The 25952-nt window shown below is 49.2% G+C and overlaps 1 protein-coding gene across 1 annotated transcript in view; it reads right to left on the reverse strand.

The window, feature by feature from the left end:
* Positions 1–1838: 1838 nt before the first annotated feature.
* The window catches only part of LOC139826688 (dynein axonemal heavy chain 9-like), a 76377-nt gene continuing 52263 nt past the window's right edge, over positions 1839–25952 (reverse strand). Inside the window, exons 27-34 of the mRNA XM_071803099.1 lie at positions 21702–21804; positions 20219–20458; positions 17759–17998; positions 12324–12485; positions 11338–11534; positions 8173–8335; positions 5449–5572; positions 1839–2642 (exon numbers count right to left, since the gene is read on the reverse strand). Of these exons, the coding sequence (XP_071659200.1) occupies positions 2371–2642; positions 5449–5572; positions 8173–8335; positions 11338–11534; positions 12324–12485; positions 17759–17998; positions 20219–20458; positions 21702–21804 (1501 nt within the window). The 3' untranslated portion in view covers positions 1839–2370. The remainder of the gene's footprint in view (positions 2643–5448; positions 5573–8172; positions 8336–11337; positions 11535–12323; positions 12486–17758; positions 17999–20218; positions 20459–21701; positions 21805–25952) is intronic.

Here is a 25952-nt window from a genome sequence, read left to right on the forward strand (position 1 = left end):
AGATGCAACATACAAATGGGCTCGTGATCGAGGGGTGGATTTAACTATGGACACTGTTTCACAGGTTATTCATGAATGTGAAACTTGCGCCGAAATCAAACAAGCAAAACGGTTAAAACCTGTATGGTATGGGGGGCGATGGTTAAAGTGTAAGTATGGAGAAGCTTGGCAGATTGATTATATTACACTTCCACAAACACGTCAAGGTAAGCGTTATGTACTTACAATGGTGGAAGCAACCACTGGATGGTTGGAAACATCTGCCGTACCTCATGCTACAGCCCGAAATACCATCTTGGGCCTTGAGAAGCAAGTCCTTTGGTGGCCGGGTACGCCAGAAAGAATTGAATCAGACAATGGTACTCATTTCAAAACCAGTATTATAGACAATTGGGCCAAAGAACATGGTATTGAGTGGGTGTATCATATTCCATATCATGCACCAGCCTCTGGGAAAATTGAAAGGTACAATGGTTTGTTAAAAACTACACTAAAGGCACTTGGTGGTGGAGCCTTTAAAAACTGGGATTCACATTTAGCAAAAGCCACTTGGTTGGTCAACACCAGGGGATCAACCAATCGAGCCGGGCCTGCCCAATCAGAAATTCTATGGACTGTAGAAGGAGATAAAGTCCCTGTAGTACACATGAAAAATATTTTAGGAAAGGCAGTCTGGGTTCCTCCTGCCTCAGGCACAGGCAAACCTATTCGTGGGATTGTTTTTGCCCAGGGACCTGGCAGCACCTGGTGGGTGATGCTTAAGGATGGAGAAGTTCGGTGTGCACCTCAAGGGGATTGGATTTTAGGTGAAAATATGCAATGCTGAACTGTACGATGTGAATTGCCACACTAACAATGTTTAAAAAGTGTCTTTCAGATCAAGACAATGGTGATGAAACCAGCGCTGGCTTCTTCGAGTGGCGCCCGACACCTTCTTCGAAGTTGGTGTCCTTAACCCACAAACAGGGGTCATGAGATGCACTTGGACCATTTTCCCTGCCCTGGGAGACTGTGGTGACAAAATGAACTTAATGAACTTTTCAAAGGATGGTCCACTGATTAATTACTCCTGTGTATATATGTACATATGTATATATATATATAGTAGTAGTGATTAATTAGATTGTATTGATAGATTGTATTGATAAGGTTTAAGTATTCAGTGAATGTCATATTATAAGGGGTGGAATGTCCTGGTTTTGTTAAAAACAAGTTTCTCTTTTAGCGAATTTTTGCCTGTCAGCCAAAGCCTTCATGTCAGCTGCATTTTCCTGGAGAACCAGACACATGTTTTGGTTAAACCCAGCAAGGGAATGCAAACTTATTGATAAGCATGGATGGACATCTCGCGAGAGGGGCAACGAGAAACTGGTGATCGAGAGACTGACCAACGGTGAATAACATTCCATTCACGTGAATACTTCATATAAAAGTGGGAGATCACGAGGATCTCGGCCCTTTTCCCCTTTGCCTTTTCCCTTTTTCCTCATGGCTGACATCAGGAGAGGACCTTGCTGGTCGTCCCTGCGAACTGAGGCCTAGTGAGAGACTGAATCCAGCTCCGGTTGGCTACAGAGTCCAATCCAGGACTTTGGGTGCTGGCTCTGCAGTTGCTCAGACTTACAAGATTGGTTTTGTATATTTTGTATTATTTTCTCTATTCTTATTAGTAGCATTAGTAAAACATCTTTAACTTTTCCAACTCTCTTCTCTCTGTCCTTCTTTCCCTCCCGATCGCCTGTCCTGAGTGGGAAGGGGGGAGAGGGAGGGGCAAAAGGGGGAAGTGGGGGGAGAGGAGGTTGACAACACATCTGCCAGGGTTTGATTGTCACCCCGCAATCCTAACCCTCGACACCTCCCCAGCTCCTGGCCCTGTGCCGGCAGCAGTGAACAGCGCTGCAGAGGGGTAAACACCTTCTGGAACAGTCTCACTCTCCTGTGCGCCTCACTGTGCTTTCCCCGTGAGCTGAGCACACATGGGAAATAGTCCTGAAACTGTTCTGGGATCTTTTGGACATATTCATAAGGCCTTTCTATGCTGGATTATGGGCTGTGCTGGAAGAAATCCTGTAGGCACATTGCATGCCACTCAGTTTCCAGCACTCTGTTTTTAACATAATACTTCATTTCTTCTGGCAATGGAACCCCAACAACATGAACACTGATCCCTTCAGCAGCTCTTTCAAGCAGCAAGACCTCGTCCTGATGCACCCCTGTGCCCGGCTTTGAAAAGGGAGCGGCTGGTCCTGCTCAGCTCTTGAAAGAGAACGTTCTCAACTTCCATAGTGCTTTCTAACACCCAAGAAGTGATGGCAACAGAGAGCATTTCCTGCACTTCAGTACTACTTGCTGAGTGCATCACAGTTCTCATCATGAACAGGCAGAAAAGCCTTTCAGGCTGCGGTCTGACCTTCCTACCAGGCAGCCCAAAGCATCTTCACCCCATGCTCCTGCACCAAGGCAGATGGCGAAGACCTGAACTCCCCCAGCCTGTCTCACCTTCAGCTGCCGTCGAACACGCTCTATAAAAAACTTCCAGCAAGTCTCCCTGGAGTCCACCAGCCCTCGGCCTTTGACTTCATTCCTCACGCTGTTGATTATGTTTTCTACTTCATCATCGGGGAAGAGATCAGGGATTTCACCTGAGAAGAAGGCAGGTTTGGGTTTACTGGTCTGGATTTTGTTGCAGTCGCAGAGCAAAGTGAAGCAGGTGCCTCCCTCTTCAGGGCCTTGGGGAAAACCCTTCCTTGAGAAAAATCGTTGTGCCAGGCGCCCATAGGCCCCAGCAGCAGCAAAGTGGCACAGAACATCATTCTGCTAAAAAATAAGCCCTTGTGAGAGCAACATTTCTCATAAAAGTATGAGCTAAACAAACACAGAATAAAGCCAAAGTACAGAAAGTCCATTTTTGTCAGATCGACAGTGCTGATTAGATTACAAAAAAAAATCGCAAATACCTAATATGCTATACACAATAATGAAATAATTTCAGTTTTGCAAATCAATTAGTTACCGGTACCGTTCCTGCAGCTGTTCAATGCCATTGCCAGTGCTGGTAAAATAACTCCCACATCACCAAAACATTTTAAAAGTCAGAAATCTTTTAAAAACTTTTTAAAGTTAATAGTTATGCAACTGATTGCCAAAAACATAACCAGCCAATTTTTCTTTTTTTTCTGGTTACTTAATTTATCACGTATTCACTTCCCTTCTGGCTTCTGATTTGATTGAAATCATTATTATTGAGTGAGATACTGTCAATATGAGCACTAATTACTTAGGAAAATACACTAATCAGATATCTGCTTGTTTATAAGAGAGTCTAAAATATATATTCTGTTCTAGCTCCTTAGGTGATGGAAAGAAGTGAAACAAGTAAGAAAAACAAGCCTGCAGAGAGCGGGAAGCAGCCAGAGCCCTCAGGCAGCACCCGCTGGGTGGCACTAGGTCACGTTTTGGGAGGTCATAGAACCACAGAACGTCCTGACATGGACAGGACCCCCAAGGATCATGGAGTCCAACTCCTGTCCCTGCAATGACAACCCCACAGTTCACACCGTGTGTCTGAGGACGTTGTCCAGTCTCTCCTTGAACACTGTCAGGCTGGGGCCGTGACATCGCCCTGGGAGCCTGTTCAGTGTCCAGCACCTCTGGGTGAAGAACCTTTTCCTCATGTCCCACTGACCCTCCCTGGCACATCTTCTGCCATTCCCTGGGTTCTGTCACTGTCACAGAGAAGAGCTCAGCCCTGCCCCTCCTGCTCCTGCTGAGGAACCTGCAGCCCCATGAGCTCTGCCCTCAGTCTGCTCTGCTCCAGCTGAACAAACCCAGGGACTTCAGCCGCTCCTCATATGGTTTCCCCTCCAAACCTTCACCAGCTTCATGTCCCTCTGGACACCCTCCAGTAGCTTTATCTCCTTTTCTCCTGTGTCCCCAGCCCTGCACACAGTGAATGCTCCAGGTGAGGCCGCCCCAGCACAGAGCAGAGCGGGACAATCCCCTCCCTGCCCGGCTGGCCGTGCCGTGCTGGATGCACCAGGACACGGGGCCCTCTTGGCTCCAGGGACACTGTTGGTTCATGTTCAACTTGCCACTGACCAGAACCCCCAGAGCTCTCCATGGAGCTGCTCTCCAGCATCTCGTCCCCCAGTCTGTCTGTACAGCCAGGGTTGCTGTGTCCCAGGTGCAAAATCTGGCACTTGCCCTTGTTACACTTGTCATGGTCCCTCCCATGGTCCCTTCCTCAGTCCTCAGTCCAGCCACAATTCTGAGCTGCCTCCCCAGACCCTGAGTGAGGACTTCTGATCTGTCCCCTCTTCCCCACATAGCAGCTACAGGAAAATGTGACACCTTTCTGAACCACCGCAAAATGACCTGGACATCCCAAACCAGGCTGCTTGGCCTGCCCCTTGCTGCAGGACACTGCAGAGCTTCACTTCATGTCATGAGATATTTGTGCCATCTACACAGGTGACAGGAGCTACTCACCAGCCTCCACAACAACCCCTGTCTTTACTCCTGATTACAAATTTATCACAGGCAGAGATTGTTTGCTGCTCAAACCATCTGGCCAATTTACAGCCACATATGTCAACTCTGGAGTTTCGCACAAACTATCGCTTCCCTGTGCTTTCAACTCTCCAGTCCTCACCATGCACAGAGGTCACCCGAACCAGCTGGAGTCTTCCCACTCCTGACTCATAAATAAGGAAAAAAGCATCATGCAGTTGGTAGCAGTGATTTTCCAGGGACTCCGGGGAATATGCCCAGGCTGGGTTACCCCCTGCGGTCACGGTGACACAGCCGCACGCTCCCATGTGCGCTGTAGCTGCAGTGCGCCCTGCATGGGGAGTGCTCCACCACACATACTCATGCCATGTTCTGCAGCGAAACAGAGCATCTGTGTGTAGGCTGGCTATTCTGCAATTGTTTGGGCAAGCAACAACTCAAAAACTTTAATGGAAAAACAAAGAGGAAAAGGACTGCAATGGGACAAGCAGCTAGGTGACGCACACAGACACGGTCATTTGGTGGCTTTGTACCATCCACCAACTTGCAGTCAAATATTCCAGCCAGGAAAAACCTTATTAGGTAACTAGAGTGTGGATGCATGAGATCCACAGGTCAAACTCTTCATCTGTTGATACATTCCTTGGGCTCTGTCCTCAGCTGCAATGTCACAACAGACACGTCTCTTAACTGTAGAGAGTATACCATGAAGTATGGAAAAACTAGGTACACAACATCAGAGAAAGAAAAACTATCAGATGATGGAGTACATCCTCACAAAGGAGACCTTATCATGGCTTTTAGTCCAGAACTTAACCCACATATCTTCTAGCTCACTTCATATATTGCCCTTCTGTATATTCTAAAACCACAGATGCTACCATGAGCACAACCACACTGAGAAGGGGGAAAGGGGAAATCAAGCAATGACAGAGGTACCTGATGCTAAGAAGTCATTCACCAGCACCAAGAACTGCTCATCTGCCACTTGAGCGTCGGTCATCAGGAACACGATGCCTATGTTCTTCACACCGGCTTTCAGGTACAGGTTTGCCAGGTCTGCCTGGACGTTGAAAAGCAAGAGGACTTAGGGGGTGCACCTCCATTCTGCAAAACTCAGGTAGGTACCACATCTACAAGCAGGATATTTCAGAATCTTCCCATTAACCAAGAATAAAGCAATGGCAATTAATTAGCGTGAAACTGCACTTTGGCCACTCTCCACCTTCATGGCTGAGTCTGCCCGGTTATATGGGGGAGTCTATCGCTGTCATCATTGTAAGACTTTACCCAGTAAGACTTGACGTTACGGCCAGGTCTGTGTAACACAAAAAAAAAGAGAAAGAAGCCCTGGCCAGCACCGCTACACACAGGGAAATGCTTGTAGCTGGAACACCTGGAGGTCAATGGATGTGGCTAAAGACATCAGTGCAGTCCCTGGTTGTGGAGGCTGCCCCGGGAGTTCAGAAAGGCTTACTGTGGGCACAATAAGTCACTATACGGGGACATTAAAGCACCACAGGGACTGGGAGGGACAGCAGCCACTGAAAATGTTGGACCTTGGTGTCCCCATGCTGTAGATTTCTCTGATTTCACAACTATACCTGAATTTTCTTTTTTTTTCTGAGGTGCTGCAACACATTTCTTTCTGCTTGTGAAGAAAGGAGAAGGACACCTTGTGCAAACAGGGATGTTTTCAGTTTTATTCCTTTCCAGAGTCTGAGCAGGGACTCGCCCTTCAGTGTCCCACTCAGTGCAGTGATGCTGACAGAGAAACTGCTCATATGGAAAAGCTGTTTCACCTCAAAGGGGACAGTGTCCTGATGAAGGACACAGTGTCCTCCTGATGAAGGACACCAACTTCTTGAAATCCAAGTTGTTCATGAGATGGGAAAAACGCCATCATCCCGCTCAAACTCCATCATTTCCTTCCTGCCCCTCCAAGCAGGATACAAGGCATGCGGGAGACACTGAAGGAATTTACTGGCCTGTGTTCCAGAAACTTTCTTAGGAATTCAGCAAATACACACGCTCCCTCAAAAAGAATCATTTGTTACTTCCATCACTGGAAATTTGAATTAGATCAATTATAACAGCACGAGGGGCCAATGCCAGACAGGGTAATCTGTCACCATCCTGCTCTTCCATATCGAAGAAAAAAAGATGACTCCATATTTCATAAACTCTTTGAAAATGAATAGAGAGTGAAGGGAACATCAAATTATCTTCCACCTCCACAGACAGAAGTAAAGACATGCTTTGAAAACAAGTTTATTAATGCTGGTTTCAAGCTATATTCCTAGATGGGAGCACAGGTTTTCTCAATGAATAGGCAGGTAGGAGCTAGAAAATTGTACGAGTGGGGCTGAAGAACACAGAGGAAAGTTGAAAATACCCAATGGATGGAGGATCAGGCTTGTGTGACGTGACAAAAACATGACAAAAACAACCTGTACACAACTACAGGTCATCAGGCCCTGCCTCTGATGGGGAAGGAAGGCAAGGGTTCATTGGCCATCGCATCTCCCGAGCAGAATGGCGTGAAGTTACTGAGGTTGTGATTTTTACAACATTTCTGATGAGAATCCTTTTGCCAGCAGCTAAAATACTTGAAAATCATTTCAACGATATTTTACAATGTTGATTTGTAACTTCTGTGCTCACTAGCCTGCGCATAGATATAAGCACAGGCACCTGTTATCCATAGTGAACCATCCACCATCCCCTCAGTCCCTCCCTCATACAAAATCCTGGTGGAAGGACTGGATACGACTTTGGAACTCTCCTCCTGCTCTCTCCTGCTCCTTTTCCACCTCCAAATCACTCCACAACAGGCACCTCACAGATGAGCTAATTACCACATCTTGGTTTAATTAGAAATAATAGTCAAATACGGTTTCTTGAACAAGCATTAACTGAATGTCCACACCAGGGGTTTATCATCGGAGCCCAGCGCTGACTCTGAGCCTTGGGCTGGGATGTTGTTGGGTCTGGCCAGCTCAGAGGGCTGGCAGGGGACATCAGGCCTGTCTGCACCCCACAGATGTGTTGGGAAGCACTGCTCCTCTCTGCAGTCCCATATAGTCTCTGGAGCTTTTTACTGTCTTCACAATGGCGTCATTCAACACGCAACAAGACAGAATCACAGGATCCCAGCCTGGTGGGGGCTGAAGGGACCTCTGCAGATCCCCAGTCCAAGCCCTGCTCACGCAGGGTCACAGAGCAGATCACACAGGTGGGTCCAGGCGGGTTTCAATGTCTCAGAGAAGGAGACTCCACACCCGCTCTGGGCAGCCTGGGCCAGGCTCTGGCACCTCCCAGCAAACAAGTTTCTGCTCATGTTCAGATGGAGCCTCCTGTGTTTCAGTCTGTGCCCGTTGCCCCTCACCCTGGCGTTGGGCACCACTGAACAGAGTCTGGTCCATCCTCTGACACCCACCTGAGATATTGATCCCATTGATCAGATCCCTCTCAGCTTCTCCAGCTCAACAGCCCCAACTCTCACTGAGTCTTTCCTCATCAGAAAGATGCTCCAGACCCCTCAGCATCTTTGTCTCCCTCTGGTAATTCCTTGTCCTTCTTAAATTGGGGATCCCAAAGTTTTCAGGGCAAGTTCTGCTTTTTATTCCCTTCCGCTCCACCTCAGCCCCAGGAGTCACCCACCTTCAGGTCAGGGATCCCGTACCCTTTCCTCAGCGTGATCTGGAAAAGCTCCAGGGAGCTGATGAAGGCCGCCAGCCTGGTCAGGCTCTGCTTCCCGCTTCCACCCACGCCGACCAGGAGAGCGTTCCCTCGGGGGGACTCCAGGATCCGGCTGATGCGGCAACTAAATTGAAGCATATAAAATCTGTCATTAATAAGAGTATTTTTCTTATTCTCTGCCCACTGCTTTTCAATATATATTTTAATCACTAGGAAACCGTAGTCTGAATGGGATGAAAAATGTCAATCTAAGAGACATGTCAGCAATCAATCCCCATCTCTGCTGAGGCCCAAACAAAGGACGTAGCTGATTAAAAAAATAGTTTGGTGGCGATTCAAACTGTGTCCAATATTTTTCCACCTGCCAAGTCCTGCTGGATAGAAATATTTTAAGGTGAAGGCCTGGATGTCTTTGCAGGGAGGACAAGGGAAAAAACACATTACATGGACATGCAAATAGTGAGAACAGAATTCATGGCTCTGGTGCACCTCTCCAGTGAAGGTTCCTCTTCACAAAGCATTTTGGGTTCATGTTCAGGTGAAGGGTCCTGCTATGCATTAAAGCATATTCATATACATCTGGAATAGCATAATACCTGTCTGGAAAATACAGTCCAACATTATTTATCCAAGCCACCATTAAGAGTGAGATTTTGTCACACTTAAAATGAACTTGCTATTGTTTTTCAGGTCTGTTCACTTGTCCTTGAGAGTTGCACAGTGAGCTCTGCCCCCAGTCTATTCTCTTTAAGCAATTGCTGACATCCCCACGTTAAAATCCCAAGTGAGGGAGGTTTAGAGGATCCTACCTGTGAAAACCTCACTGTCAGGTGTCTGAAATGCAAGCACCATTCCCCTCTTGACATCACTGCCTTTATTCAACTCACTTAACTGAGTATTTTCCTAGACTAATCTAATTAATTTTTCAAATAAGACTGCAAGAAATACTGTACTGCTTTATTACAGCTCAAGCGTCTTATGATCTATGTGCAGACTCCCACAGATTGTGAAATTAAACCCAGAATAGCAATCCAGCTTGTGTGGAGAGCTGGAATGTTCCTGCTTTTCATTCTCTAGCTGGCTGTCCCCAAAAGCAAGGGCACGGGGTGTGCGTTGGGAATGGGCACCATGAGCCCCGGGTCAGGAGGTGACTGACCCATATCCCCCACCTCCCCACATACATTAACTCCCTTACTTTTTTTTCCCAACAGAAACTTCACAACAAATTCAAGATGTCATCCATAAGCTGTTGGAGATGGAATAATTTGTGTGTTTCAGCAAAACGCAATTTCCAAATGCGCTGAATCGAAATCACTCAGCTCCAGTGAAAATCATGCTGAATACTCAAACCTCGCCTTCCCGATTACTCACAATATTAACTGGAGGGATACTGACAGGTTTTGTTGAAAATCCCAATTTATGTAAAGTGCAAAAGAAGCACAAGATTAAAATTACTGTCACCTTTCTGCAAGCAGAAACACCAATGGACATCAGGTTGCATATGACTCATTAATACAAAGAAGTAAATGCCCAAACTATAAGGGAAGCCATGCCCCAGCACAGCCAGCACGCTGCACCGCAAAAGGAACAGATTGCTGAGCTCTTAGAACAGAACTGGTTAAACAGCTAGTTAAAAGGAGTAGAAATTTATATATATATATGTATTTTTTTAATTTGCATGAGAGTAACTGCATTAGGTTACCAGGTCCAGCAAACCTGAAATCACCCACACAAGCGTGCAGCAGGACAGCGGCTTCCTTCTAGCTTAGTCACAAACCTGCTCTTCATGATACAATGTTTCCAGGCAAAATCAGTTAAAACTATGATTTACAGGGGAGGTTCATCTTCAGAAATTATCTGAGGCCAGGTCTGCATTTCAGCCCCCAAAAATCAGACCACACCTGGAATATTGTGTCCAGTTGTGGCCCCTCCGTTCCAGAAGGACAGGGAACTGCTGCAGAGAGTCCAGCGCAGCCACCAAGATGCTGGAGGGAGTGGAGCATCTCCCGTGTGAGGAAAGGCTGAGGGAGCTGGGGCTCTGGAGCTGGACAAGAGGAGACTGAGGGGGGACTCATTCGTGTTTACAGATATATAAAGGGGCAGTGTCAGGAGGATGGAGCCAGGCTCTTCTCAGTGACAACCAATGACAGGACAAGAGGCAGTGGGTACAAACTGGAACACAGGAGGTTCCACTTAAATTGGAGAAGAAACTTCTTCCTGGTGAGGGTGACAGAGCCTGGCCCAGGCTGCCCAGGGAGGTTGTGGAGTCTCCTTCTCTGCAGACATTCAAACCCGCCTGGACCCCTTCCTGTGGAACCTCAGCTGGGTGTTCCTGCTCCATGGGGGGATTGCACTGGATGAGCTTTCCAGGTCCCTTCAACCCCTGACATTCTGGGATTCTGTGATTCTGTGGAATTCCCAACAAGCATTTAAATCATGTATAAGAGCTGGAGGTACGTGTCACGATCCATACCACAGGCATGTAAATAGCTTCATAATGATCAACGGAGGCTCGCTATTTTCATATAGTCCCACGTGTCCAGTTTCCACAGGGAATCCAGCTGGACCTCCAGGCATCGGAATGCAAGCAGGCTTTCCAAAGGATCCAGGCAATTTAAGTGCCTCAGTCCATTCAAACTAGTAGCCTGAATTCACGTAATCTCACATTATATACATTTGAAAATCCCACTGAGAATTGTGTAAACGTGCCTCTAACCCAGTTGTGAAAGCATTTAGGGACATCCTGGTGTAACTAGTTCTGTGGCTGGCTGTCAAGTGAAGACAAAAAGCACTTGATCCATGTCATGTACAATAAACGTCTGTGCCGTATGCAGAGCATCAAGGGCCAAAGATGTAACAGCAACCAGACTTCAAACGACCAGCAGCATGCTGACCCTCCATCCGACAGCCCCGCATCCTCACAGTGTCAAAAGATCCCCCCAGCAGCAGCTGGAGAAGCAGGGCAGTATTTGTGCAGGACACACCACGTGGGCAGATGAAGCTTCTGCACACCTCCAGCTCCTTCTGCTCTAATAATGGATACCGACATCCTCCAGAAACCTCCATGGAAACAATCTGCATGGATAAAAGCTACAATGAGAGCATAAAGACAGAAAACTCCCTTACACGTGGCACATGGCGTCCTCAAACAGCACCAGGCTCATGGCAGCGTTGACTTCGTTGTAGCTGTCCAAGGCTTCCACAAGGATCTTGTTCAGCTCCTCCCAGGTCGGAACTGGCCTGTAGCTGGGTTCTCCAACGCCTTTAGCGAAATGGCAATAAATGTTCATTCGCTTGGTCTGCTCTAAAGTTTCCTCAATGTCCTGTCAAATTTAAAAATCATTTTTAAAAAAGGTATATAAGAAGTAAAGGAGAAAACACTGCAGCTCTATGTCATCTTTCCAAGTGAAGCACAGTGTTCCAAAAAATGTCCATATAGCTGCACCTGTGTGTTGAAAAAGGGGAAAGAGCGACAAAAAGGAAGGAAAGGGAAAGGATAAAGCCCCAATACTTGCTCTGGACCTTTTGTAAATCACAAGAACTCATCACCTTAAGAAAATGTGAGCACAAGAAAAGCCCCACAGCAACAGCTACAGCATGACACTGTTGCATGGACAATGATTAACAGCCAGAGGAAAAAGCACTGTCTGCGTTACTGTGATATTTGCAGGACTCCAATGGCAACACTGCCGGGTGATGACAGGACTGAAGCAAAGCAGGTCTAGAGCTTCCATTAGGAAGATATTTTGGAAAAAAAGGAAAGCACTAGGGATTTGTGCCTGCATCTCACTTTACTCCCACCAAGACTGGGGATCTGACTCTTTTGCTTTTGCCACAAGACTCAAGACATTTAAATAAAATAATTTAATTAATTCACAGAGCCGAAATCTCCTCTCCCCGGTGCCCTTAGGGAGAGCATCGTTCACCCAAATACCAACATTGGCAGCCCAGGAAGCAGTTGACAGAGATTTTGCTCCTGGTGTCCCACCAAGAGCATCACACTCCCTGCAAGTGAGAGACTGGCAGACCTTGGGTCAAACTTCTCTTGCCCAAGGAACCTTTTTCCTGTAAGCACGTACGTTATTATCAGAGTTATGAACCTCAACACTTACGTCACATAATTTCTTCACCGTCTCCAGCTGGATTTTATCAAAGGTACCATAATCCTTTTCTTCAACCATCTTATCCCGGTAGACTCGGTTTGACTCGTGCAGGTAGAGTTTCACCAGGTCTTGGGGGTGCTGCAGACGTTCCGGGGTAGAGAACAGAAGGCCCTGTGGGGTGCAGAGACCAGCAGTAAACCCCACCTTGACCTGAAGGGCCTGATGTCTCCCCAGCATCCAGGCTGAATGGGGCTGAATCACTCAAAATGCAGAGTTACTGTAACAACCTGCAAATAAACTTCTGAAGAAGCCCCTGGAGAACGTGCCCTTCGTTACCTCCAATTTCCCAAAGCAATTGTATATATTACACCAATTTTAACAGCCAAAGTGCATCCCCAGCGCAGCCTGATCTCCAAGAGTGCGTAGGGTCAGACACCAGCCCGACGGGCGGGTTTCTGCATCCCAACACCACAGCACGGCTGCTTTGTCAAGAAGAAGATAGTTTGGACATCTTAGCGGTGATGATTTTTTTCTAAAATCAATTAATTTTAATTAGGTGCATTCTGGCTGCAGGAAATATTAGTTTCTGTCTGCTTATCACAGCATGTTTACCATGAACTCTATTAAAATGCATAAAAGAATTATATTTCAAAGAGGTGTCACCTATTACTAAGCCTATTAACAGCACCCAGGGTTTTCAATGGCATGTATTAAACAGACAGTTTTTATTCCTAACATCTAATTATTTACACACAAAACATAAAATGTATTAAAAGCAATGTAAAGCAGGCCATCTCAGCTCGATGGATCATGGCTCAAATCATTTGGGTTTCACATTTGTCATTACAGCTGTCAAGCTGTTATTTTATTTATTTCAGAGAAAAGATAGTGAGAAGAGCTGATGACTCAAAGAGAATAAGGTGAAACCCATCAGGTCCTAAAAAAAAGTCACTCTAAAGACACTCCAAGCCACAAAAGTTGTGTTCTTGATGCAAGCAAATGTAAGGCTCAGAGGGAAGAAAATCCACGTTTCACAAATCTGTAAGCAGTTTATTAACTTAACACCTGAACATCTCCCCTTCCTTCACTTTACAGACCCGACTCTCCCGACTCCTCTCAGCAGAGCTACCAGGCTCTGCCACGGCAACCAGCTGCGTCCCCAGAGAGCGACGGGGACGCTCTAGATATGGAAGAAATTGCTGCCCCTGAGGGTGGTGAGAGCCTGGCCCAGGTTGGCCAGAGAGGTGGTGGATGAACCATCCCTGGAGACCAGGCAAGAAAAATAAATAACTTTTTCTTTGCAGTCTAAATAACATTTAAAATTATACTAACTAGTGCAGCATAGCGACCCCTTTCTAGCTGTCCTGCACTGCTGGATGAAGCACCTGCTCTCCTTTCTCCTGACGTTCTTCTTGGGGAGCCTGGAGCTGCCTCAGCAGCGGTGACATGAAAACAATGACAAACACAACAACAGCGTGTGGGCCACAAACTCAAGAGTCCTATTTAAAGTGCCAATTTTTAAATCTGCTCTGATATCAGGGAGGGTTGACGAGAGGCTCCAGTCACCCCCTTGGCACTGCATAGAATCACAGAATCATTTCAGCTGGAAGAGACCCTCACGAGCATCGAGTCCAACCATACCCTAATTCTAGCATGAAACCATGTCCCTAAGCACCTTGTTTAAACACCTTTCAAACCCCTCCGGGGATGATGACTCCACCACTGCCCTGGGCAGCCTGTTCCATAGCACCGTGGTTGCCATGTGCGATAGAGCAGCTGCTGGCACCTGGATCTCTGTTAGGAAGAAAAATAGCAGAGATGGGAAGAGAGAAGGAGGGGGAAGCTGTGAAACCAGACTGGCTCAGGTAACCACACGCCAGCCAAACCCAAGGTAAAGCTGTGCCAAACAACCGTGCCAGACCAAGGCACAAAACAAACTCTTGCTGACCCTGCGCCCATCTCGCCGCCGTCATTCCCAACTCAGCCACAATGTCAGCACGTAACACACAAGGTGCATTTCGGTGCTTCAAGCCTGAAGTTTGCAGGGCTCTTTAGTGAGCTCAACCAAGGGTGAACATGAAAATCCCTCCCCATGCAAAGGAGTGAGGAGTTCACTGGCAGCGGAGCCGACGTGGAGCAGCAGGACACGCCGGAGCCCCCGCTGCTGTCTGGCTGTCAGGAGGAGAGAGCCTGCTCTTCCCCAGCTGCCACAGATCTTAATGTGACATGCTGCTTCAAAATCTTGTTAGAAATAGGAATAAAAAGCAAAATACAACCCTGCTGGGTCTGTGATTATTATTTTACAGAGATGACAGATATAATTTAGAGCATAATACCATGGTAACCCTTTCAGATGGAAAGAAAGACAGCAGCAGGGCTTTCTCTGGTGGGAGCCAGCGGGGAATGTATTTTTAAAAAGCATAATCCACAACTCTGTCACTGCAGAGACCTGTCTGCTTTAATCAAGGGTAAATTGCTTGGAGCGTACCAATCAATTGAACTCTGCAGTGCATGGTGGGACCCAGAGGCACGAAAAGGTGCTGTAGAAGTGCAAGACAAAGTAGTGTCGGACTTGAACCACAGACGGGACCCACTACAGAGCGAAAGTAACAGATAATACCTTCTGATGAGCCCAAAGGATTACAAAGGACTGAAGGGTGACCTTGCCCCTGCAGCAGTAACATCAGTAACAGTAAATTATATACTCACAACAACCAGGAGCCAGGCTGCCGTTCCTGCAGACCTTGCCTAACCCTGCTCCAGCCCCTTCTTGCCTGTCATCCCTGACTGTGGTTTCCAGCCCCTCCTCATATTTCCAGTGAAACGTGACAGCAAATTAAAGTTAGATTATTACAAATTATTACGGTACTTGCTGAGCCTTCTGTAGTCATTTAAAACCAGCCACGAGCCCAGGGGGCTGAAGATGGTCATAGATTTTGGGGTTCCTTGTTATTCTTTTTAAAAATCAGGAAGCAGCATCCTTCAGCCCAGACCCTGGTGTGTTCCCAGGTCAGCAGTGACCCGAATGTGTTTGTGTACTCAGCAGAGGAACCATGCCCAGTGCTGGCTTCCCCTCTTCATCCCCCTTCTTCACCCACAGCCCTTCTGCCAGTCGCCACCTCCCTGGAGACTCATGTTCCCCTTTGGGAGCCAAACCCCCCCACAACACACACATTACCCTGGTGCCACATAGGACAGACCAGCTTAGCTCTACTTGAGGGCCTGAACCAAAGTTTCACCCTTGGCCAGCTGACGCCAGACAAGCAGCAGCACTGAGTACAATGCTGAGGCATTTAATGCTGTCCAGCTGAAGGTGAAGTCCAGAGACAAAATCAAATTAGAACAGTGGATGAAAATCATTGTTCTGCAAGGATACATGGAATTTCTCACAGCCTTCCCAAGTCAACACAACTAGATGGTTTGGTAGGGGTCTGGAGCATCTTTCTGATGAGGAAAGACTCAGTGAGAGTTGGGGCTGTTAAGCTGGAGAAGAGAAGCTGAGAGGGATCTGATCAATGGATCAATATCTCAGGGTGGGTGTCAGAGGACAGACCAGACTCTGTTCAGTGGTGCCCAGCGCCAGGGTGAGGGGCAACGGGCACAGACTGAAACACAGGAGGCTCCATCTGAACATGAGCAGAAACTTGTTTGCTGGGAGGTGCCAGAGCCTGGCCCAGGCTGCCCAGGGCGGGTGTGGAGTCTCCTTCTCTGAGACATTGAAACCCGCCTGGACCCACCTGTGTGATCTGCTCTGGGACCCTGCGTGAGCAGGGCTTGGACTGGGGGATCTGCAGAGGTCCCTCCAACTCAACCAGGCTGGGATTATGTGGGATTCTGTAATGCTGAGGCATTTAGTGTTTTCCAGCTGAAGGTGATGTCCAGAGACAAAAATCAAATGAGAACAGTGGATGAAAATCATTGTTCTGTAGGGATACGTGGAATTTCCCACAGCCTTCCCAAGTCAACACAACTAGATGGTTCATCTCAGGAGAAACCTATTGTACAGCCAGGGCAGCCTGGAAAACAACATGGCTCAAGCAGTTCAGACAGGAACCCACACAACAGAAGAAGACACCTGTGTCCTTGAACAGCCGCTGGAACCCAGGCTGGATATCCTGACATGTTTCAAAAAGCATTAGAGACCCACACTTGGGCAACAGAGTGAAACCACACCTGTGTCCCTGATGGGGCGCTGGACACCCTTCTGGCCTCCACAGCCTCGGATGAACCTGGATATCCTCACCTACCTGAATCTGAGCACCTTGAACTGGAGCCTAATCCCACCTTAGATCTGCAAAGTGCTGATGTCTGACAAGAGGACAGTCACCTTGGACTCCTTTCACCTCCAGTGAATGAGGTGCTTCAGAAACACAGTTCCTCTGAGCTCTTCTCCGTGTTTGTCCAGGAGGAAGAGCTGATGCACTACAGACAGAAATGCCCATTTTTCTCTGCTGGGGGAGAGGACGCGACTCGCCAGGCAAAAGGGAATCCCACTGAAGATACTCAGACCCCCAGAGACGATCATTCCAATCAGTCAGGACAAACATGAACAGTGCTTGACAAAGTCAATCCACTGCTGCCTGCCGAGCCTCCTACCCCTGGGTGTATAGGTTGCTCTTTTCCCTTTGGTTTCACCAATACCTGACAAATCTCTCTGGTATTTTGCCATCATTTGTAGTGAACACCTGGAGTCACCTTCAGCTGAACCCTCGCTCCAAGCAACGCAGACATCAGCCTGACCAGCTGGAGCCAGGTGACAATGGGTCTTGGGTGCAGAAGGGAAAACATGAGAGCAGTAAGGACCTGTACCTGTTGAAAGGAATTATTGCTGACTTGATTTGGGGCCGTCTTCCTTGTTCTGTGCAACACTCACATGCATACAATGTCCAAATTCATTAGCTGCAGCAATTAAGATACAAGTTCTTGGAGTGTTTTGTAATGAGGTAATTAGCACAGGACTCCTTGTCATAAGAGCTGTCAGGCAGTTTTGACAAAGGGAATCAAGCTGGGCTTCTAAGGTTGGTAGGTGCAGCATTAATATATAATATATTATGTATATAACAGTATGTATATAATAGTGAGATAACAACAGAGCCACTGGACAGGCTGCAAATGGAGCCATTTTAAGGACCTGTGCAGAGCCAGCAGTATCACAGCACAGCGGCAGCAAGTCCAGGGGCTGACCCCTCCACAGCTGCAATTTCTACGTGCTTTGTGCCTTTAACAGTTGTCATTGGCTGCTTGTATAACTACAGAACAGTCGGTAAAACAACAATCTCCCAATGCCCTTCACACACACAGCTATTGTGCAGGCGGTGTTTGATTGCTTGTCTGGGATTAAAAGGAATTTGAAAAAGGCAACATGCACCGAGCTACATCCACCAGTTCTCCATCTGCCCACAAGCTAAGGAAACTCACATGTCCCTAACCAGGAAAAGGGGGTTGTTTATTCCTTTATCTTTTTTTTTTTTCCCAGTTAGCATCATATCAAGGGTCATGGGCCATGGTAGACTGGAAGGTGGGTGGAGAACTGGCTGGCCCAGCAGGCTCCGAGGTCTCACTGGAGCTCCAGTGCTCCGCAGGGGCTGGTACCGGGGCAGTGGGTGTCTCCATGCGGGAGCCAGCAGTGCTCTCCCAGCAGGGCTGCAGCTGGCACTGACCACGCAGAACGCAAAGGGAAGGACCTTGACAGGCAGGCAAAAGCTGTGTGAGGTTCAATCCACTTTTGGGGCCCCCAGGACAAGAAAGACATTGACATACTGGAACGAGTTCAACGGAGGCCACCAAGGTCATAAAATGGTGGAGGACAGGACATGCAAGGAAAGGCTGAGAGAAATCGGTTTGTTCAGCTCGGGGAAAAGGTGAAGGGGAATTTTAATTCTGTTTCTACCCCTGGAGACATCCCAGGCCAGGCTGGATGGGGCTCTGAGCACCCTGAGCTGGTGAAGATGTCCCTGCTCATGGCAGGGGGGGCACTGGGGGAGCTGGGAAGGTCCCTCCAACCCAAACTGTTCTGTGATTCTTTGACTCTGTCTACAACTACCTAATAGGGAGTTATAGAGAAGACTGAGCCAATTTTTTTTGGAGGTGTATAGCAAAAGGACAAGAGGTAACAAACTGCAGGAAGGGAAATTCCAACTGAAATAAAAATATATCAGCTTCACCGTGGAGTGGGTTTAGTGGTGTGACAAGGGTCGGAGAGGTTATGGGAACTCCAGTCATGGAAACATTCAAAACTTGGCTGATCAGCCTGACCTGACTTTGAAGCCAGCACTGCACAAGAAGGGTTTGGACAAGAGAGTGTGAGCTAAATTATGAGTTTATGAAGATTGAATGAAAGTAACACATGGAAATGCATTCCCGGAGTCCAGAGCTTCTTTCACACTCAATTTCAGGAAGAAAATTGTGTTCCCGTAGGGACAAACAGGATATCAGGAGATCTCAAAAACTCAAGAATATTTAATGTGAAGGAATAATCAAGAATGAATCCAAAAGGTAAGGAAGGATTTCAAGAAAAATTGGACCACTATTTCAATAAACATTATGAAGCCCAGGAGCCAGACTCCCCCACTCCTGAAGCCACGTGATAAACAAAACAACACCTGAGCTCAGTCGCTGCTCCTGCCCCAGCATCCAGACCTGGCAGGACATTTCCTAATATCCCACAACCTGAGCACCTTTCAAGCAGGTTACAGTTAAAATTAAAGCTTCCCATGGAAATGCTGCTTTTCTCTCTCTGCCTTTCAAAGCACAGATTAACTAGAAGTCAGGAGTTAACACGACCCACATCTAACATCAAAAGCTGCTGATGTTTAGCTGAGCATAAGTGACAGGTCTGATTCTTTCTTGGCACAAAAGAGTTATTAACTTTTTCAAGGCCCTGTTTTTGCATTTCCCACTACGCCATTACTTCAGTTCTTGTGTGATGGACCAGACCACAAGGCACCAAACTTTCAGTACGTACTTAGGAGAACAGGTGTTAAGAAGGACAGCAACAAGTTACAAACCGGGGTTCTACAAGAGTTTATGGTGTTCCAAACCTCTCGATTCGGCTGCTGAGAACCTTCTCAAATTTTACTAATCAGCCTTAAACTCTGAAAGGCTCTTTGAGCAGTAATATCTACTGCTTCAAAGTATGAGATTTCAGGGGAAAAAAAAGTCTCTCCGTTGTTGGAAGAAAATATTTCTAAATCTGAACAACTTCCCCTTGGTACAGAACTGGCTCTGGTGGAAATTCAGTTTTAGCAATTAAGTCAAAGCTGGGTTTGATTCAATTATCACCTTTTTAAATGCCACCCTTCATGCACATACTGAGCATCTGACCATCAAGAAGCTAAGAGGACATGCCAGTACAGGCCAACAAGCTAAGCTGGATCTAACTTCAGGGCCAGTAACCCACTAACTATCCACCACCTGCTTCAGTACAATAAAATAATTTGCCTGTGTGGTGGAACAGTGCCATTAATCCCCACATTTACACGTGTGGAACTGAGGCTCCCAAAGATGAGCGCAGCTCCATCGCACTCACCATCAGTCATTTAAGTGCTGAAGTCGGAAGCCCAAAGCTCCCTTCAGCTGGTCCCTTCTACAGCCAGAGGGCGTTTCAACCCACCCCAAACCTGCACATCCATCTGGAACTACTCATCCCTCCCCGCTGACCACAAGAGGCTGGAAAGTAACTAAGCTTCTCAAAGCCATGGGCAATGGTTCTGGAATCCATCCAAAACTAACAAGGAATTAAGGAACGGCCTAAGGTCACCCACTTTACTCAGGGCACACATGTGCTGTGTCATTTTTAGGTAGGAGACTGCATTCTGCCCACCAGAGCTAGAGGAACACAGCTCCGCAGCCTCTTGTAGCATCGGGACAAGCTTCAAGTCCCACAGGACAGCAACTGCACTTACTTGGAAGATATTGGAGAAGTCTCTCAAGTTGAAAATGTAGTGGAACTTGATGGCTGTTGGAAGGAATGTAGCGGCTACTTTCTGGTGCAGTCCCAGGGCAAGGGCAATCAGCTGCTGAGCTGATTTTTGCACAGCCCCCGAGAAATTTCCACTTGTCAGGTGCTGCGTTAAAATGGTGCTAGAGATCCTGGACAAGGCATCCTGCCCAGGGATGGACAGCGCGAAGACACAGAAGTGACGCTGAGGGAGAGAAAGGAAGGCATGGAAAGGTCAGAGAGCTAGAAAAACACCTTTCAAGCAAAATGCCCTTGGGGATTTGCTGTGATAATCTCATCTAGGCTCCCTTTCCCATGAAATGCTGGACCAGATGATCTTTTGAGGTCCCTTCCAACCTGGGTTGTTCTATGATTCTCTGATTTGCAGTCCACCTGAACAAGGTTATTTCCCTCTCCCAGTTTGCCAGCAGAGCTCAGGTGGGAAGTGACATCACTCTGCTCACTAAACCAGGGATTTTCAACTGCATCTCACCAATGCTACACTGGAAGTGCAGTCCATCGAAGAGCCAAAGGGCTCTGAAGGTCCCACCGACCTCTGACAAAGCCCAGTCACTGTCTCTATTAAGAGCAGCCCCTGGAAGGTGCCATCTCCCAGAGGACCTCTTTACTAATTTGGAACTTGCAAAGTTGCCCATGGGACACTTCATTTTAACTCCACACCTTGCTGAAGAGGAGCCAGGGTCCAAGCTGACTCTGGTCATTAGGTTTCTCCATGATGAAATGAATTTTGCTCACTGCTACCCAGTCCCTCCATCGGTTGGCAGCTCCCAAAAATCAAAGTCTAATGTTTAAGATCTCTTCCCAAATCTTCTGTTATCAGCAGCGCTTGAACTGCTTTTTGTTTGGCTTGGGGTTTTTTTGTTCGGTTAGGTTTTTGGGGGGATTTGGTTGGTTGGTTGGTTTTGGTGTTCTTTGTTTTGTTGGTTTTGTTTGGTTGCTTGGTTTGGGGTTTGTTGGGGTTTTTGTTGTTGTTGTGTTTTGGTGTGGCTTGGGTTTTTTTTTAGTTTTGTCTGTTTTCTTCGTTTGGGTTTCTCCCCCACACCTCTTTTTACTGACAGCTGCATCAGACAATTCTGGAAAGCAGGCGGCGTTAATGCACCACGCTTCAGAGCTAAATACGAGCTAAATGAAGGCAAAATCTGCCTGTACGGACCAGAAGGTTGTCCTGAAAGTAGGTGTTAAGCTGGCTGGCAACTTTTGACTTCCTCCTCTGACGGAGCTGCAGAATGCGAGGAAAAACAAACAAGGGAATAAGGGACCCAGTTCGGTGCTTCACTATTAGGAATCACAGTCACTCGACAGATTCGTGCCATTTGTACTGATAAAACAACAGCAGGATCTGCCAGTGGTTGTCCTCTAACCTCACGTTTAAATGATCCACCCCAAAATAAACCCAGCGATGCACCTGCCGTTGTGCAGGGCTTTACCTGCAGCCGAGGGTTGATGGTGAAGCTCCCCGCCGTCGGGTTCATGCACGACACATACTGCACGTTCGTGATCTCCTTCAGCGACAGCTTGGTCCGGTCGTACCTTCGGGCAAAACACAAGCAGCAGCACAGTGACCACGGCCACTGCCTCTCTCAGTACGTGTCCCTGGGCTGCCAGAGGCCGCTTGTCTTCAGGGGGTCAAATTCTGCGTCTTGCCAAGATGAGGCCCAGGCCCAGGTTGCCGGCCTATCTGTACACGGCCTGGCACACGCGAGTCCTGCTCCTGGTGGAAATCCTTCAGCTTCAACAACCTGTAGCTAATATTTCTATCAGTAATAAGCACTGAGCAAAGCCCCTGGGCCATACTCTTCACTTGCATGGAAATGGCAGAAAACAGCAGGAGTGTCTCTGGTTTGATCCCAACCCGGGACAGGGTGTGAGAGACTACAAGGGTGACTCTCAAACACTGTGGCAAACCCAGCCCTGCAACACCCAGTCATGGGAGACGGGCCATCGTGAGCAGGTGAATGGTGATTTACATGTCAAGGCCGAGGTGACAGCCACAGACAAAGGCTGGGTGACACAGGCAGTGCTGTGTTGAAGGACACGCAGCCTGTGCGCTGACAGGCCCGACACGGTGTCAAGGCCCAGGCTGAGAGACCCTCCGGGCCTCCCCCATCTTCCACAATCACCCCCAGTGACGCCTGCACAAAAGCCCAGGTGATCCCGAGGGCTATAAACCCTATAAAACCTGTGCCAGCACGGGCAGGGTGCCACCCTGGGGACCCTTCCACCCACCGGGCTGACCACGGGAACCGAACCACACACCACAGGGTGCTGAACCCTGACTACAGACCCAAGCATTCCTGCATAGGAACTGGACCTGAGACTACAAACCCCTCAAACACACCACGGAGCCCTAAGGGTGGTGAGACCTTTCCTTTCCCTTTCCTTTTCCTTCCCTTCCCATTTCCTTCCCCCTTCCTTTCCCCTTCTTTTCTTCCTCTCTCTTTCCTTCCTATATTCCTATTTCTTTGCCTTCCTTTTTGTGAGTAATACAGTAACATAAGGTTTAGAGCCCCACTTGTGCCACAAAACTCTTTCATGTGAATCTTTTCGCTGCTAAACTGTTTATCGATTGAGCTTAAGTAACATAAATCCTTCTGCCACTGAGTCATTTGCCAATTGGACCAAGCTACAAAAAATAAAGGTCTTTTGTTTGTGGACCTTCAGGATTGTATGTACTTTTTTCCAACCCAGGGGACTGACAAATCTCAGTCACACTTCCCCCAACCATAGCGCCAGGTGGGACATGACAAGGGTCAGCAGGCTGCTGCTGCCGGGGGAGGACAGGGAGTCCTGGGCTCCCTGGTTTAAGAAGGACAAGGAATTACTGGAGAGAGTCCAGCGGTGGCTACAAAGATGCTAAGGGATCTGGAGCACCTTTCTTGTGACAAGAAACTGAGAGAGCTGGGGCTGTTGAGCTGGAGAAGAGAAGCTGAGAGGGATCTGATCAATGGATCAATATCTCAGGGTGGGTGTCAGAGGATGGACCAGACTCTGTTCAGTGGTGCCCAACGCCAGGGTGAGGGGCAGCGGGCACAGACTGAAACACAGGAGGCTCCATCTGAACATGAGCAGAAACTTGTTTGCTGGGAGGTGCCAGAGCCTGGCCCAGGCTGCCCAGAGCGGGTGTGGAGGAATTGAAAACCATTCCAGTGGTTAAAATTCAGACAGTCAAGAAAACACACCTTCAATGAAAATAAAGAAATAATGGGAAGGGTTATTAGAATGGAGTCGTGAGACAGGTAAACTGAGCCTTGGCAGCTAGGAAGTGTCAGGTAGTCTGTAAACCCTGCCGTACCCAACCAACGGGGAACTGGGGAGGGAATTTGCAGTTGGGATTAGGGGTGGATATAAGCAGTGGCTTTTTGCCCTGTTTTGTGTGCCTACCTTTAGGTGGAACACCCGACCTTGCAAAATCGTTAATAAAATATGCTTTGCTGAGAGATCCTACCTGAGCCTATTATATTGGTGAGATGATAACTTCCTGCATGCAATACAGTGCCCAGTGGGCACTGCTGAGCACATGGGCAGAAGGCCTCGATGTGTCTGGGAGGGGACCCATGGCATGCTGCATCCGCCCGCACCTCGCTGCATCCCCTGCACGTTGCTGCATCCGCCCGCACCTCGCTGCATCCCCTGTACGTTGCTGCATCCGCCCGCACCTCGCTGCATCCCCTGTACGTTGCTGCATCCGCCCGCACCTCGCTGCATCCCCTGTACGTTGCTGCATCCCCCCGCACCTCGCTGCATCCCCTGTACGTTGCTGCATCCCACCGCACCTCGCTGCATCCCCTGTACGTTGCTGCATCCCCCCGCACCTCGCTGCATCCCCTGTACGTTGCTGCATCCCACCGCACCTCGCTGCATCCCCTGTACGTTGCTGCATCCCCCCGCACCTCGCTGCATCCCCTGTACGTTGCTGCATCCGCCCGCACCTCGCTGCATCCCCTGTACGTTGCTGCATCCCACCGCACCTCGCTGCATCCCCTGTACGTTGCTGCATCCCACCGCACCTCGCTGCATCCCCTGTACGTTGCTGCATCCGCCCGCACCTCGCTGCATCCCCTGTACGTTGCTGCATCCCCCCGCACCTCGCTGCATCCCCTGTACGTTGCTGCATCCCCCCGCACCTCGCTGCATCCCCTGTACGTTGCTGCATCCCCCCGCACCTCGCTGCATCCCCTGTACGTTGCTGCATCCGCCCGCACCTCGCTGCATCCCCTGTACGTTGCTGCATCCCCCCGCACCTCGCTGCATCCCCTGTACGTTGCTGCATCCGCCCGCACCTCGCTGCATCCCCTGTACGTTGCTGCATCCCACCGCACCTCGCTGCATCCCCTGTACGTTGCTGCATCCCCCCGCACCTCGCTGCATCCCCTGTACGTTGCTGCATCCCCCCGCACCTCGCTGCATCCCCTGTACGTTGCTGCATCCCCCCGCACCTCGCTGCATCCCCTGTACGTTGCTGCATCCCCCCGCACCTCGCTGCATCCCCTGTACGTTGCTGCATCCCCCCGCACCTCGCTGCATCCCCTGTACGTTGCTGCATCCCCCCGCACCTCGCTGCATCCCCTGTACGTTGCTGCATCCCCCCGCACCTCGCTGCATCCCCTGTACGTTGCTGCATCCCCCCGCACCTCGCTGCATCCCCTGTACGTTGCTGCATCCCACCGCACCTCGCTGCATCCCCTGTACGTTGCTGCATCCCCCCGCACCTCGCTGCATCCCCTGTACGTTGCTGCATCCCACCGCACCTCGCTGCATCCCCTGTACGTTGCTGCATCCGCCCGCACCTCGCTGCATCCCCTGTACGTTGCTGCATCCCACCGCACCTCGCTGCATCCCCTGTACGTTGCTGCATCCGCCCGCACCTCGCTGCATCCCCTGTACGTTGCTGCATCCCCCCGCACCTCGCTGCATCCCCTGTACGTTGCTGCATCCCCCCGCACCTCGCTGCATCCCCTGTACGTTGCTGCATCCCCCCGCACCTCGCTGCATCCCCTGTACGTTGCTGCATCCGCCCGCACCTCGCTGCATCCCCTGTACGTTGCTGCATCCCCCCGCACCTCGCTGCATCCCCTGTACGTTGCTGCATCCCCCCGCACCTCGCTGCATCCCCTGTACGTTGCTGCATCCGCCCGCACCTCGCTGCATCCCCTGTACGTTGCTGCATCCGCCCGCACCTCGCTGCATCCCCTGTACGTTGCTGCATCCCACCGCACCTCGCTGCATCCCCTGTACGTTGCTGCATCCCACCGCACCTCGCTGCATCCCCTGTACGTTGCTGCATCCCACCGCACCTCGCTGCATCCCCTGTACGTTGCTGCATCCCACCGCACCTCGCTGCATCCCCTGTACGTTGCTGCATCCCACCGCACCTTGCTGCATCCCCTGTACGTTGCTGCATCCCCCCGCACCTCGCTGCATCCCCTGTACGTTGCTGCATCCCACCGCACCTCGCTGCATCCCCCTATGCCTCACTCCATCCCCCACACCTCGTTGCATCCCTCTGCGCCTCACTGCATCCCCCTACTCCTCGCTGCAGCCCCTTGTGCCTCCAACGCTCCCTCGCAGCTCCCTCACCCTCTATCTGCCTGACTTCCCTGACACCCACAGCCCAAGATTTCTGCCTCCGCTCCACTGTCTCTGTTCCTCGGAAGCTTTTGGCAGAGCTCAGGCATGCA

This window comes from Patagioenas fasciata, unplaced genomic scaffold, assembly GCF_037038585.1.
Source record: "Patagioenas fasciata isolate bPatFas1 unplaced genomic scaffold, bPatFas1.hap1 Unplaced_1, whole genome shotgun sequence".
Classification (NCBI taxonomy): Eukaryota; Metazoa; Chordata; class Aves; order Columbiformes; family Columbidae; genus Patagioenas; species Patagioenas fasciata.